Raw genomic sequence first — 16201 nt, 5'->3', positions numbered from 1 at the left:
ACAAGTCAACCCTTTTGGGGGTTTATAGGAAGACTGTCATGTGCCCTCAACCCCAGCCACCCACCTGCAGTTTCAAGAATTTTATATTCAACTTTAACAAAAATGCAATCAAAATGGTTAAACTGGTTTTGAACTCCAAAACTAGGTGCTCAGTTCACAAAGTTTTTTGATGGCACATTTTGTTTTCTGTAACACTTTGTAATAGATACCTGACATGCATTTTCAATTATTTTTTTCCTGAATATTCCTTCTAAAAACATTCATATCTTGTAAAAATTGCTCTGTTGTGAACACTAAAATGATAGCTGTTTGGTGGGAAAATTCTTTTCTTTCAGTCTCTCTGTTAAGAACACACAGGACTTCACATGCACTTAAGGGCTTGCTCCGAATTTGCAGAACTAACTAGCAATTACAGTTGATTCACTTGATACACCATAATGGTGGAATGTGAATTTCAGAGCATGGACCAAGACATAATTACAACAAACCCTCGAAAGTCCTAGACCAACCCAAGTTTTCAAGAAATACTCATCTTTTTCGCAAGCTCAGACCTTCATCCTCTAATCATCTTAAACCAACTCTAAATATAAGTCATGCACGACCAGAAAGCAAACTGCAAGGCTCAAAAGTATTACCAACCTGTTATAGCAAGATTACTTCTTGATTTAGGCAGAAAATACTAAATTCTTCATTTCAACTACCAGAAAAACTGAAAGCAGTAAGAATTTATCAGTTATACTTATTGCAGTTTAGACAGGCAATCCACAGGGATCATGCTGCAGGTTCTGACGAAACTCTTGAAGGGCAATTGATAAAATTATCCAATAAACAAACCCATCTATCTTAATCATAAGAGTAAATAAGAGTGGCAAATTTCATGCTGATAACATAAAATTACTCATTTTATTCTCAATATTTACAACACAGAGACTATAACAGAAATGTACTTTCATTAAGCATGAATACAAAATAATTTGCAGAGGTACTACAATAAAATACCAACAGTAGCAAATAAGGGCAAGTAAAACTCAGATGCTTTTTTTTGACTTGCTGCCTAGTAGTTGGACAAGCTGGAGTTTCATGGCAGTTTCAGAGCTGCCATGAAGCCTGCCTGCACCAAGAAAAAGTTTCATAGCAGAAACAAGATATTTGGATGTGTTTCGAGAGCTAGACCTATGGCATAGGGAAATAGGACCTTTAGACAAAGAAGCAAGACCAGAGTTTTTTAGCGCTGGAAGGTCCTGAAACACTAGAAGACATCACATGATTTTTCTTCTCTGCAGAAAGATATTTCTTTGTACTAACTTCTTGCCTTTTTTTTTTTTAAAACCAATATAGCAACTAGTGCCAGTTCAAAGAAACAGATTACCCAACTGAAGAGGGTATTGTCTTTTGTTAGACCACTTCAACTGGCCATAAGTCCCTTTCAAAGCCATGTCAATTAAGAGAAAGACCTTCCTGATGCACATTTTCATGAACCTCATGGTGGTGCAGCAGGCTGCAGCTGCTCTGAATGCTCGTGGCAGTTTTCAAAGCCTCAGCTGTGTGTGGGTGGCAGGTGAGCCCCAGCAGCACAGGCCCTACATGGCAGCTCCTGAAGAAACTGCAGGACAACAACAAAACTTTGCAAAAGGTATCCAGCCCTTTTCTGTCTCGCTAAATATTGCAAAATCCTGAATAGACCAGTGCAAGTGGCACTTTTTCTTTTTTAAGCAATTCTGTGCTAAGGTTCCTGGAAAATAAATTCTCGGGCAGCAGCATGACCAAGTGCTCTGCCTTCATTTTTAATCAGCTACATAATGCAAACTTTACAACATAAGTAGCAACACCCCTTTTCTCTCAAGTGCACTTCCCTGGAAAACAGCATCTTCAGCTCATTTGCACTCCCATGCTTTACCCAGCCTGAGATTGCTTTGCAAGACAGAACTGGATACACGCTGTGCAGACCACTCAGTGCTTTTTAGGATGCTCAGAAGAATTCAAGAGCCACAGCATGGAAGCAGTCGCTCATGGTGCAGTTTTAGGAAAAGTGCATGAAATTGTATCTACATAGTGAGGGAGAAATTACTGCTGCAGCCTCCTTAGAGCCCCTAGAAACATGGCAAAAGGAACGGAGAGGTTAAGTAAAGCGAGGTGAAACGTTACTAAGCAGCAGTGAGGGATTTCGGACAGAGCTGCTAAAACCACAGGCCAATATTTTCAGACTAAGCTTTCAAAACTTCAGTTTTTTACCTGTGCTTAGGCAACCAACCAAAGGCAGGCTAGTTGCTCTCCTCTTTCCTTGCTCCACACACCTCCTGTGTGAGATCAGTAGAGCAACCAGCTTACCACTTAGCCGAGAGAAAAAACTCTGGCCTACAAGTGGCTTCTAGTAAAGGCTATTTTGCTCATTGCCCAGGGTTGCAGTCAGACATCCTGCTCAAGCTGCAGCAAAGCCAGCCAGAGTCTAACTCCTCTACAGGCCCAGCCACTTTCCACTTTCACTGCCTCTCTACTGCAAATTACCATCCCCAACTGCCAGCACAACCCACTCACCCGGCTTGGTCAAAGTAGTCAGGGTTTCTTAAACACTTTTAAGCTAAATAAAGCAGCTTAGACTAAAACAGCCATTCAAAATAAAGAAGCAATGGCTAGGTGCAGTCCTGAGGACAGTAAAAGATGGGCAGCAATCTCTGGCAGGAGTGCAGCAGCAAGTATTTAGGAAGGCTGCACTCCTCTCTGCTGCTGGTTCAGCCACAGCAGGAGAAGATACGTGACCACAGCCTCCCGAGATCAGAGCATGAATCAAGCTGGGAAATACCCCATAAAGATGGTGGGTTGGCTTTAAATATTTCTTTTCAGTCAGGAGGTGCTCATTCCTCTGCTCTCCTCCCCACAGTTTGTCTGACACTGTGGCTATAAATGATGTTCACTCTGGCTGCTCCTACCCTGTCTCTTCGCATTCTCCTTTCTGGGCAGGAGTAGTAGTAGTAGTACCCAGGCAGGAGCAGGAACCAGCTGTGCATGGGTAAAAGAAAGGGAACCGCAAAAGACTCAAATCCCTACAAATTGATTGCTGCTCTGTAATACTTGTGTGTTTCGACATCATCACAAAAGTCAGAAAATTACTTCATTGACTGGATTTCTCAGTGCATCTGGTTTTCCCTCAGTTTTTAGACTAAAGTCTTCTGACCAGAAACTATTACTCTGTTTATCTGTATTTTAATATTAGCCATTTTAATAATTGGAAGGATATATTTATTGTGATGTAAAACGTTAATCATATCTGGTGTATAGATCCATTTTACAGTCTGGACTCTCAGAGTACACAGATTATCTGAGTGCTTGAATAAATCTTCAAGATACTGGTGATTAGGAGCTATCCCACGGCAAGACAGCTCTTGATGATTACCTGAGCTTCCCCTGGTGAGCTCTAGAGGGCACAGAGCATTTAGCATCTGCAAAAAGCAAATTTTTTCAAAACTGCTTCTGGTTTTGTGAAGTTCGCAGGTACATTTCTGCACCATTAATACCCTTACTGTTCTACGCTGTTACCAACATTTTGTAAAATTAGGTATTTCCGGTTTTAATAATTAAATTATGCAAATAGGCAATCTGGCAGAAAAAAAATCAGAAAAATGAAATCCATTCAAATTTGGGAGATATAGTTTTTTATGTTTTGTAAAATCAATCATCAGAGTATTAAAAGCATTTTCATGTGCTCATATGGGACAAAGTATATCCATACTACGTGCAAAATCTTTCTAAAGTATATGAAGATAGAAAAAAATACACAACTCATCCTACTTACACAGCATGCTATGATTAATATAGAAGCCAATAAAAGATTAGAATATTAACTCCTCTTTGTAAACTTTGAGTTAGTTGCTAGATTTCCTTTTTTGGGAAAAATAAGACATTTCACATGGAAGCAGAACCTACAGACATAATGAAGGAAGTGGTCTCCCAGCATTAACTTTTAGCAGCTTGCAGGAAAAGGAGAAAGCCCAACCTTACTCATAATTTCCATGTTGTATCTGAAAAGTAGTAGCCAATATCCTTCTACCCATGTCCTCCAAGAATAAGAAATTAGGTCTGTTCTCTTTGGTTTGCAAGTTGCCACATTCATGCAGGATTTCACTGCTAGAGACTAACTGTGCACCACATTAAAGATATTTTCATTTCTTCCACATATTCACCTAGATGCCCTTAAATTGGTTTTCACTTTTTGCTCTATGGTACATCTTGGCGCCATTTCAATTTCTAGGCTCTATTGGCTTTTTGTAATTAATTATTTATAAATGGTTGCATACTTTTTACAGCAAATCAGTTTTTCAGCTGGGAGCCACAACAAAAATTGCACCCAGCACATGCTTTGCATGTTAATGGGACTAAAATTCCAATGCAGATCAATGCCACCCAGCTAAATAAACAGCGCTGGTCCATCTGTCCTCACAGGGTTAGGCAATGAAGTGCTGGCTGCATACACACAGGGAATTTTATTAAATCATGCATGTAACTGAGCCTGAGCAAAACCTATATTTGGCCCAAAACTAAAGCCAGAATATGATGGCACCAGAAAGGAAGCGTGAGATGTGGACACACCGATGGCTTCTAATAGCGTCAAGGGCACTCCTTGCAATCCATCTTTTCCTGGTCAGGAGCAGAAGTAGAAGACAGAACAACTCCCACTAATACATGTTTTCATAATGGAACAGCAACCAGTTCGAGCTCCTGATGGCCTGCCCCATGCTCTTTTGATGAGCCACATGCTTTGGGCTTGTGGCAGCACAGACTGATGGCCAAGAAATACATGTTTATCAAATAGCCAGGTAGAAGCCCCATGCAGAGTCCCAGCTCTGCAGCTGGTAGGTACCATTTGTGAGCTCTTGGGTCTCCCTGGTTTTCACTGGAAACTGGCATTATTACTTACTAATAGCAGTTATGTGGCAACAATGGACATACCTACAACATGTCCCAGAGCATTTATTGCAAAATGTTAATACCAAAGGCATATAACTCTATTTGAAATAATAATTTCAAGGCTAGTGTGCTGGGGTCATGCTCCTGTGATTGGTGAAAGCACAAATACACACCATAAACAATTGTGGAAAAAAGGTTTTAAGCCAGGATTTACAGCCAGACACCAACACCACGGAGTCATATTTTGACGGGAAATGAATTCCAGACTCTAGGGGTTAAACACATACTTCGTCCCCTTGGGTGGGCATTTGGGATGTAGGATTCTTGCTTGGCTAAGCCTAAGGAGCAGATCCACAGAAAGAAATAAATTTCTGCATTTGAATTATGGAAGATGAACCAGTTCGGATAAATTAAAAAACATGCGAAATTTCAAGGCAAACTGTTTCAGCTAATATTTCCCCTATTTATGATAACACACTTCATTTCAGAAAAAGGCCTTTAGAATATGGGAGAGAATAAGACCTGGACGACGGAATATTTATCTAACTTGCACTGGAAATAGACTTAAAATAGGAATAAAATTAGCCTGATAATTCTTAAAAATGACAGTTTGTCTGTAGAACTAGCCTATTCTTTTATGTTCCATATGATTTTACAGGATTTTTGCTCTCTTTTAATTCAGTTTTGTAGAATTCTTAGGGTTTTTTTTCATGTAAATACATTGGGGTTTTTATATTAAAATCTTACTCAGTTAAGACTAAATGACAAAGGATTTCCGGTCCAATAAGCAATGGGAAGAACAAAAATTTGCCAAGAAAACAAAAAGACTTTTGTTACAGCAAAAATTTTTTGCAGTCTCATGAGCTCTTACAAGTTTAGTAGATTCTGAGCTGATAGAGAATAGTTACAATGTGGCGAAGCTCCCTAAGGATCAGTGGCACTATTCCAGTACTCAACACCCAGCAAGCAGATCTCCGCTCAGAGTTTAGGCTTGGAAATTTGAGCCAGATCTCTTGAAATTGAGCTCCACTAGTTCTACGTTCCACTTCACATGTACCACTATAAGAAAAAGTTTATTGGGCATAAAGCATACTGCGCTGGTACAAATACAAAAGGAACACCTGCCTTTGATGATTATGAGGATATACTTAAAAAGAAAGTTAAAAAAAAAAAAGCAACACATTATTTCAAGTTATTTCCAACTTAATTTTTTAACTCAAGTTTCACCAAAAAAATTCACCCAGTATTTCAAAACCATAGCTAGAAAGCCAGCCACCACCAGCAGCTGAGCTCCACCTAGCAGAAGAACTGTATTGTCTTTGGAGTGAAAACGTCCCAGATGGTGCGAAAAAAGTGCTGGCACTGGTGCTTGGGAGGTAAGTGTGAGATTAGAAATAATCTCACTCCAGTCCCAAGAAGAGAGCTCTATAAGGCAAGGTGTATGAAAGGGGTTAAAACATGTACATACTGCAACTATAGCAGAGAAACCACTTAAACTTTCGCTCAAATCTGATGTAGCCAAAACATCTGCCTATCACCCCATAAACGTCCCTACACTTCTGTTCCCTTTACGACAAAGGAATGGAGCTTTTAAGGCACATTTAATAGCCAGCAGCTGTTTGGCTGTCAAATGCCACATCTGGAGAAGCTGTGTGCTGTTAATGTGAACAGAAACAATTATTCTTTAATAGTTTTGCTTAATTTTAAGAATTACACAAGTCACAACAACAAAAGAGGTACATATTCTTAATGGCAACACATCTGGTTTCTCTGAAAATAAGCCAAAACACCAAAAAGACCCAGTGATTAAGTGAAGCCGCACCTATAATCTGTCCCATCTCAGTGAAGAGAGAAGTAAAGCTACTGATATACAGGCACTTAGCATCTGCCAGTCTTTGACTATGTCCCTCAACAAATACACAACATGCAAGAAGAGGACAACTAGCTGGTTTGCATTAAATGACACATTACTTATCACACGGTGCTGCTCCCCTTTGTGCCTGGAAGTTCCTGTCCTTTGGGACTGGGTTTCAACGCTGCCACCTCACTTCTGTATCCTATACAGCCTGTATGTCAGGAAAATAACATTATTCCCCTTTCACTTGGATCTTCTGCCTAATTATACTACCAAGACCATATGAATTTCTTTCTGATGGACAGCATTTGGGCTGAGCTCAAACCTCGGGAAAGCCAATTAAATTATTTTCACCAACCTTCTCGGGCTTTAAATGAGCCATGAGTAAGTTACAGATAACTGTCTCTCTGGAGAAGCAATAAATGGGGCACGGTCACCCAGACTCGTCACCCAGGACTCAAGTAGCTCCCTGTGGATTACTAGTGGAAATGGAATTGAAGTTTTGCCATGAAAATCAATCAAAGGGAAAGGTTGGCCAAGCAGAGCCACCAAGTAGTATGTGCTTTCTGAGCAGATTAATTCCCCCACTGAAATGCCCACATGCAGAAAGCTGGTGGAAGATGGCAAGAAAGTGTTGAAAGAACTGAAAATTAAGAGTTAAAAAACAAGATGGGAGACAAATCTAGATGTTTTCAAGTACCTGCTCTTTTTCTATGAAGATCAATAGCTAGAAAAGCTTGCACCCCTTTTAGGACACTCCACTAGCCTCAGCAGGCACCTTTTTGAAGTGGTCACCCTCCCACAGTGCTTTCTGGACTGGCTGCTCACCCACAGATATAGTTTGAGTACCACAAGTTTATCTGGATCTTACACATACTCATTTCTAGAAAGTTGTGATTCTGATGCAATTACATGGTTGATATTTTTAACTAGTAATTTATACTACTTTTCTTTCTTTTCCTAAATCAGGCATCACCACAAACAGAGCAAGACTTACGCACTGCCCATTTTGCCTCCTAGCTCAGCCTTGGCCAGGACACAGATGCATCACCAACACCTTACTGACCTGGGCTCAAAGTTGGGCTGCACCCTTGGAGGAAAACAAGTCCATGATTCATTTGGGTCAGTGCCTCCCACGCGGACCTGAGATACTTTCAGTGATCTACTAACAGCGCAAGCAGAATAAACAGATGAATACCATTTGGAAATGCAGCCAAGAAATTTAACATACAGTAGCTGATGGAGGACAAACAACTCTGTTAAATCAAGCCAACTTCTTGCCTGCGGTAGCTGTTAGGGAGCCAAGCCAAAAGGCAGAGGAAGCTCACTGCACGGCTGTCTGCATCACAGGTCCAGGGCCTGAACTGCCAGCGACTGGCATCCGGTTTCACCAGGGATGCTGTTGCCAGATGGGAACCTGGCACCCTCCTCCCTTTACAGAGACAGGTTGGAGTCAAACTACACTGGCAGCAGCTCACAGTGTCTTGAATAATGGGAAATCCCAATCCGCAAGGGATTTCAAATCCAATTATTTCACAATAAACTAACCTGGGGAAAAAATGCTTCTTACAGGAAGAAAGAAGAGTAGGGTATTATTTCTTAAGCTTCTCCAAACAATCTACAGTTACCTTAAAACAATTTTTCTTTTTATCTCTCAAATCCACACACTATACTTAATAGTTTTTAAAGCTACCTTTTAATCATTTCTCAGCTACCTTGATTTTTTTTTTAATCTTGCTGAATACAGCAGTATTCACTGCAATAGTCAGCCCTATTAATTTTCTTAAAGCTCCTTATTACTCACTTACAGTCTTAGAAAGGGGCTGCCATCACCACAGCCTCGTTAGAGGCTGTAGCCATAATGTGACCTCTTTATCTCTATAACCTACAGTACAACCTCTTTTACTGACATTATCAGTAGAACTAACATTAGTTCGTGAAGAAGCAGGTGTCCAAAAAGGCTGTGAAATCTTCATAACACCCAGACAGGCCCTGAGTAACCTGACCTAACAAGCCCTGCTTGGAGCAGAAGGTTGGTCCGGACAACCTCCAGAGGCCCCTTTCAACCTACACTATTCTCTATGATTTTTTTGTTCTCAGTACAGAAAATGTCCATGTTTCACTTATTTAAACAGAACTGATACAGATCTCCACAAAACAGATTAAAGCATGAAAAAAAAAAAAAAAACATTAACCTGGGTCTCTGGAAGATGAATTGATTGACATATACAGGAAACACTCAATAATATATATTTCCAATAATGTAATGTAAATTACTTTTTTAAAAATAAAAATAAAAGAAATTTCTCCACGTAAAATTAAGATAGTTAATACCTTTCCATCTCAACACACTCATGGGGGCACAATTCTAGATGATCCTGTGCATCTTTATTCTTCCTTTTGAGCTGCTCACAGTGAATCTATTAGAAACAGGGAGGGGAAAAAAACCAGACTTAAAGGGGAAATAAAAAGATTAACAATCTAGGAAGAAAAATTTAAGTACATGATTACAATGAGAAGAGATAACCATGTCTTGCCTGCATTTCTGTTTTCCTCTTCATGTACCATTGTCCTGGTTTCAGCTGGGCTAGAGTTAATTGTCTTCCTAGTAGCTGGTATAGTGCTATGTTTTTGAGTTTGGTATGAGAAAAATGTTGATAACACTGATGTTTTCAGTTGTTGCTAAGTAACGATTAGTCTAAAGTCAAGGATTTTTCAGCTTCTCATGCCCAGCCAGCAAGAAGGGTGGAGGGGCACAAGAAGTTGGAAGGGGACACAGCCAGGGCAGCTGACCCAAACTGGCCAAAGGGATATTCCATACCACGTAACGTCACATCTAGTATATAAACTGGGGGGAGTGGGTGGTCGCCACTCGGGGACTAACTGGGCATCAGTTGGCAGGTGGTGAGCAATTGCATTGTGCATCATCTGTATATTCCAGTCCTTTTATTATTACTATTGTCATTTTATTAGTGTTATCAGTATCATTATTAGTTTCTTCTTTTCTGTTCTATTAAACTGTTCTTATCTCAACCCACGAGTTTTACTTCTTTTTCCCGATTTTCTCCCCCATCCCGCTGGGTGGGGGGGAATTGAGCAAGCAGCTGCGTGGTGCTTAGTTGCTGGCTGGGGTTAAACCACGACAACCATAAATGGCTGACAAGTAAGCCAGGAATCTACTTCCTCCTTCCCAGCATCATCTGAAGTCCACCACTGTGTCAGGGACAGTTTTGCAAGGGTAGGAGCAATAACAGACTCTGGCTGTGGTGGCAAGAATCTCCCCAAGGAGCAAAGCTGTCAGCAGTTGCAGGAACATTGGAAGTGTTGCAAAAAGGGCTTTTATTATTCATCCTAAGAGAATCAACTATCTTAAATACTCCAGAGTTCGAGCATGTCCTTATATTGACCAGAAATTCATGTGCTTCATGGAAGGGTCCAGTAAAACTACTGCTCCAGATTTAAGAGAATTTGAGTAGTGAGTCTGATCTAGATCATTTGGAGAGAAAAGGAGCTATGTGTGAGTTATTGTGCACAAATGCATTGTTCAAGAACTGTACAAGCTCCTAACAAGCTTCCCTCTGGTTAAGGCCAGCTACTGCCCAACACAGCATTTCCAAAGCAGGGGAAAAAACCCCACACCCTTCCCAGAGAAAAGGACAAGCATTGGGATAACAGTAAGCAGTCCCCATTTAGACAGTCCCTTTTGGATGAAATCTCCAAACAGGAAGCAAGCAAGCTTTTTGATACCACCACCTCTCCAGCACAAGTGGAAGAACAGATGGTACAAAAAGTGAGCCAATGCCACCTCATCCAGAAATCATTCTGCTCCTGGGCTGCAGGCTGGTAACAGCCCTAAGTATGTTTCTTCAGGCTATGTAGGACATCTCTAGTTCATCAGAAAAGGAGCCCAGAAGTCTTTTTCTTCTCTTTAGATCAAAACAACAAACAAAAGCATTAGGATAGTTGCTGGAATTAGGAAACTGGCAGGTTAGAGCTTATCTTGACCCAAGTGATTACATAACACCTATTGTAAGGATAACAATGTGACCACTGAAATAAAGTGGGAAGCCATCAAGAGCGAAACCTGCTATTTATAACCAAATAAGTTTTCAATTACAAGTCACTCTCTTTATTGGTAACATCAACTTAATGTGAAACCACAGCTGAACATTTTATAGAAACCATGCTGCTTCATCTATGTGCAGAGCAGAAATTTAAAATGAAAGGTTGCCAGGAGAAGATCCGAGGTGTTTGGCATCCCTCCCCCCTCTTAATTCCCATTCCTGCAGGCATTTCACACATTTTAAATGCATCTGGTAATCACTAATTACAAGGATCCTATTAAGAAAAAATGTCAATTCAGTTTCATGTGAAACTTGATTCCAGCTTGTCTGAGTTTTATGAGTGTCTGTTTAATCAGAACAAAAAACATGCTGAAGTATGGAAAGCTGTATTCGTTTGATTACAATGGGAGCTGCAGACACCAGGTACTAATGAGAATTAAGCCTTACTTTGGAGTGCCTAGACTTGATTTTCAGGTGCCTAACTTAAAGATATAAAATTTGAAAAATGTTGACCTAGAACGAACACTCCCTAACCCCACTGAAACAACAAAAAAGAAAATGAAAATTACTAAATGAAATCTGACCATACTTGTCTGAAGAAAAAAAAACCCCAAAACTGACACAGAATTCAGACTGCTACTCCATCTCTAATTCATCCCACTAGTCTTCGACATTTCAGCAGTCTCAGATACATTTCCAAAGTTACACACAGTATTGCAGCCCATGTGCTGAAAAACAGGCCACGTTACAGAGATACAGGTTACCTGTTACTGAAAAAAAGATAACTATCTTGGTAAAAATTCATGCAAGAAGCCAAGGAAGTTCTAAAAAACTGAAAAGAAGAAAAAAAGCAGTGAAGAACGTAGAAAAGGGTATTTATTTATTAGATGTGTCACTTCCTGGTTCTTCAGTGACAGGATAGCGAGCCAGATTCGGGGACCTGCAAGGAAGGGGTGCTGCACACTCCCTGCTGGGGATTGCTCTGGGATCACATAGTGGGCGCTCTGGGTTTTCTGTGGCCCTGCTCCACCAAGCTGGGGAAACTCACAGAAAGGAACTGCTAAAGCCAACAATTCCCAAATCACTGCGTGGCCCAGCTGCACACCCAGCCAGCATAAACAAGCAGTTCTCCAGAAGTCCTGCTGCTAACATCTGCTGGGGTGGGGGGGGTCCCCTCCCTTGTGGCTCGACAAGGTCTGTGTGTACATATCTCCTGACTCTTAGTCATTATGCAGATTTTGCAGTGTGTCCCTCAGTGCTGGGCACCTTGATTTAATGCATGTCTATACAAGCCAGCCCAGCTATCGGAAGCCATTTCGTTATCATAGCACAGGAGTATATCCACTGTTTTCTATCCAGTCCAAGATATGGGAAAAAGTAGTAAAAAGTTATCTGCAGTGACAGCTGGCATGATACACCCAGCTGAGCGTGGTCAGGCTAGTACCAGCTAAGCAGCATTGCCACCTGCTTTGATTTGCCTCCACTGCTTCCAAACTACTGATGCACAAGGGGCTGTTGGTGCAGAGCAATAGCTTTGCCTTTCATTTCTTATGGTTTTTTTGGTAAAGCGTGTCAGTTCTGAAAAGCTTTTTAATTATTTTTTTTTAAATCATTTTTTATTCTTCACAACAAAAAATTTACTGCAATGAGTCTAACCTGTGTTGGCAGCACAAGTTGCACTAAATCTAAATCCACAGTTATGAATCTGAACAAGAGAGATGCAACTAGGTTATTGTACCATGTGCAAGTGTTTGTTAGTAAAACAACCATAAGTTTTTACAACTATAATATGCAACATAATGCTGTAGGTTTTTATCAGATCAGACAAATTGAAGCCAAGATGGATAAAATTCAGCTACTTCAAAGAATTAAGGCTCTGTAGAAAACTGGGGGTTATAATTGTCATGTAAAGGATTGCTCAGAATTACATAAATTTTCTGCTTTCTGTCAAGGCTTTTAAGAACAGGAACACCCTGAAGTAAAACAGGATCAGTTTTGCTCACAGATTTATGGGTTTTCGTAATAATTGAAAATGTTTGGTAAAAAGCATGCAAAATTCCCTTGGTGCTCACCCACCAAATTTATCAGTGCTCCAAGCCTTAAGTACTCCTAGATATACCCAATAGGCCAAAAAACCCACTTTTTTGTTGGAGTATTAATTTGCCTTAAAAACAAGTAAGTTTTCCACATGCAAAAAACACATTTGGAGAGAGAAAAAAAATACATCATTCAAGAATGACAACAAGATTCACTAATTCTAATAACATCTTAATTACCAAAACACAGACAGACACTCATCACGCTGGAGTTTCAAAATGTTATCCAAAATGCATTTCACAAACATATGTCTTGTAAATGTTAAATCCTGCACTGCTCTTGCCCTGTTCTCTTTTTTTTTCTCCAAGTCTATTTCTAGCTTAAGAGCATCCTATTTTCTCAAACCTGCTCTGTAATTCGCTTGTTCTTCAGTTGTACCAAAGCAATATTTTGTGGCAATACAATGTAAAATGAATGTCAGAAATGAGCCAGCCTAAAAGAGGCAGAGAAGAGAAAGGAGATTTTTGGTGTTTTGTTTTTCCTGACTAGATCAGCTCAATGATTCAATTTTACAGACCACCACCATAAGAGGACACATTGTCACAATGGAGGGAGCAGAAAACAGATAGTATACCAAATAAATGGAAGTACATACTAGCAAATTACACCTAAGGAATAAGCCCATTAACAAGTTACCCTTTCAGTGATACCTATTTTTGTATTGCAAAAGATTTGGGGCCTGTCACAGCCAGGACAAGTAAACTTACCTCATTTAAGTATTACCCATATTGCAAAATAGCTCCGAAACAAAGTGGAACATATATAATCATAAATGCTGTTGATAAACAAGCCAGCAGGTTATACATTATCTGTGTGTGGCTGTTGTGTAGGAGGAGTGGGAGGGAGAAATGGATTATTACTGTAAATGTGATCAAAATGGAAGAACAATCAAAGAAATAAAAAAAGCATTTAATGAGAGAGGTCCTAAGCAACACTCACTGAAACTGATCTGAAACAGGACTAAAGCCTTCAAGATTTTTTCGCTCTGAAGAAGTCAAACATATAACATTTCTGTGATCTCCTTCTACCTAAATAATCCTAGGTTTGGTACCCATAATAGCACCAGCATGCAGTGCAGCCAGCCTTGGACCAGCCATTGCATTACACGTCTTTCTGCTTTTGCATACAACGCTCTTTGCTGAAAATGTAGCTTCAGTCATGTAAATGTAGCACAAGAAAAAGCCACAGGCAAACACAGCAAGGTCTGCCAGTTCTCTCCTCCCCCCATTATTTCCTGATAAAGTGCTGAAACTTCAATTTTAGACAGTTTCTAACCAAAATTCAAAATCTGAAGCTTGATTTTTGCCAAAAATAAAGAGTAGTTAGGTTCTTCAGTTCTGTCTTGCCTGATTTGGTTCAGATAAAATGAAACTGATACCTGCTTTGTGTGATGCAGGAAGAGTTAATGACGAGTACTTAAAACTGATCTCACCATTAAGTACAATTCTCCTTGGTTAGGGTAACAGTAGATTTGGAACAGCAATCACCCCAAAGAACTCAATTCACAGATGCCCTCCCACGAAGCTGTGATATCCACAACTTGATAAGCAGTCTATTTACATTTCTTGAGATAATCTCAAACTATGCAGCAACTATCTCAAACTATGCAGTAAATTAAAACCCAAAACAACAGAAACCCCTTGAAGTGGACCAGAGTGAGGAATGAGCCAATTAAAGGCTGAACACACTATTTCTACCCGGAACTGAATGCCTGGCTTTCGGCATAGAGCACATGGGACTGCAGAGAGGCTCTGCACTGTGGGTTCTCTGGCTCCAGTCCAGGAAAGAAAAATGTGCAGCGTAATCTCTGCATTTGCTTTGTCGTACTCGATGTAGCAGGGTGATTTTGCAGATAGACAGTGCTTGCTGTATAGCTCTTCAGTCCTACAAGTGCCGGTCCTCCACCACCGGGTGTGTGAAAATGCTTTCATTGACATGCACAAACTAGTTTAAGTGGTGGGTACAAAACAGTGTTTAAAACTACATGACCTTGTTAAAAATCAATATATTGCTTTTTTCTTAAATTATAACAGAGAGAAAACCAATTTTCAGGCATATTTCTCTCTTTGGAAATCGGTGCATTTAACAATTTCTAAATGTCTTTGGAATGAAGATCTCAAGTATACATCCCTTCTTCAAGTAGAAATCTGTGGCACAAACGTTACCAAAAGGCAACCACAGTCATGCCCAGGGCTCAGGTGACACAGACTTGTGCATTTGAGCTTACCATGTCAGTCACTCCACACAGGCATCTGCTCAGATGAGTTTAAAGCATACAAGCTAATCTGAAAGGCTACAAAACAGAAGTTCAGTGCCAAAAATATGACTACACTTCCAACGTGCAAAAGAGTCACATAAGAAGTGACCAGAGGAAGTCATAAATATCATCAAGCTATCAAAGCCACACACAGCATACCTCAAAACACCCTCAGTACTCCTCTGGATTCCTGTAGTCACTCTCTCTCTTCCAGCATTGGCAACCATAAAAAAAAAAAATAACAAAAATACTAACCTCTAATTATTACAAGTTTGTGAGTTCGGGAGTTGGGAGGATTTAAGCTTTTCTGTTTGGGGGAGGTTTACAACCTGTTAAGAAGTTGCTAGAAGATGTATGATGACAACCAAACCTGTCACCTAAAGCAAATCCCAAAACTTTTCTGTGTTTTGAAACAAATTTTAACTTTCGAGTTAATTGAGCCCCTCTGATGTTTAAATGCAGCCTGTCCCTAATTTTCAAATACTGCATGTAGACTCCTCATTTTTAATAGATGTAGAACAGACCTTTTCTTCACTGGAAAATGTCAGGTGCAACTGAAGCCAATTAGTGTACACGGGTCTGGGGCAAAGTCAATGACACTTTCAACATACCTATCATACACAATTTCTGTGAAAGCAAATTGTTAACAGAATACAAATTAGTTCCAAAAAATTATATGTTGAGAAAATAAAACCCTCAACAATAAATATCTTTGATTTGTTTAGAATTCATTTAACAGGCAATCGTAGATCTGTCAAATATATAGAAATCTGCCAAGTATACAAATCTTCAGAAAAACACTCGCAAACTAGGCATATTTCATGGAATAGCACTGCATAAGCCTCTCCAATGGTATTTTCTCATCATCTATATCCAACTTTAATTAGCACGACAGATTATTTGGAGGTGGGCAAGATAGGAAGGAAGTACTTAGGTATTTGTTAAATGTCAGCTTTAAATTATGCGGTAAAAAAATTGTTCTGTATTATTAATCGCTGCCAAAGTATGGACAGGAATGGACAGGAA

The 16201-nt window shown here is 39.9% G+C and overlaps 1 protein-coding gene across 1 annotated transcript in view; it reads right to left on the bottom strand.

Moving 5' to 3' along the window:
* The window catches only part of TNIP3 (TNFAIP3 interacting protein 3), a 67307-nt gene that overhangs the window by 42165 nt on the left and 8941 nt on the right, over positions 1-16201 (bottom strand). Inside the window, exon 2 of the mRNA XM_075040236.1 lies at positions 9092-9177. Coding sequence (XP_074896337.1) covers positions 9092-9177 — 86 coding nt within the window. The remainder of the gene's footprint in view (positions 1-9091; positions 9178-16201) is intronic.

This window comes from Buteo buteo, chromosome 1 (assembly GCF_964188355.1).
Source record: "Buteo buteo chromosome 1, bButBut1.hap1.1, whole genome shotgun sequence".
NCBI lineage: Eukaryota > Metazoa > Chordata > Aves > Accipitriformes > Accipitridae > Buteo > Buteo buteo.
This window is presented reverse-complemented; position numbering and strand designations above follow the sequence as displayed.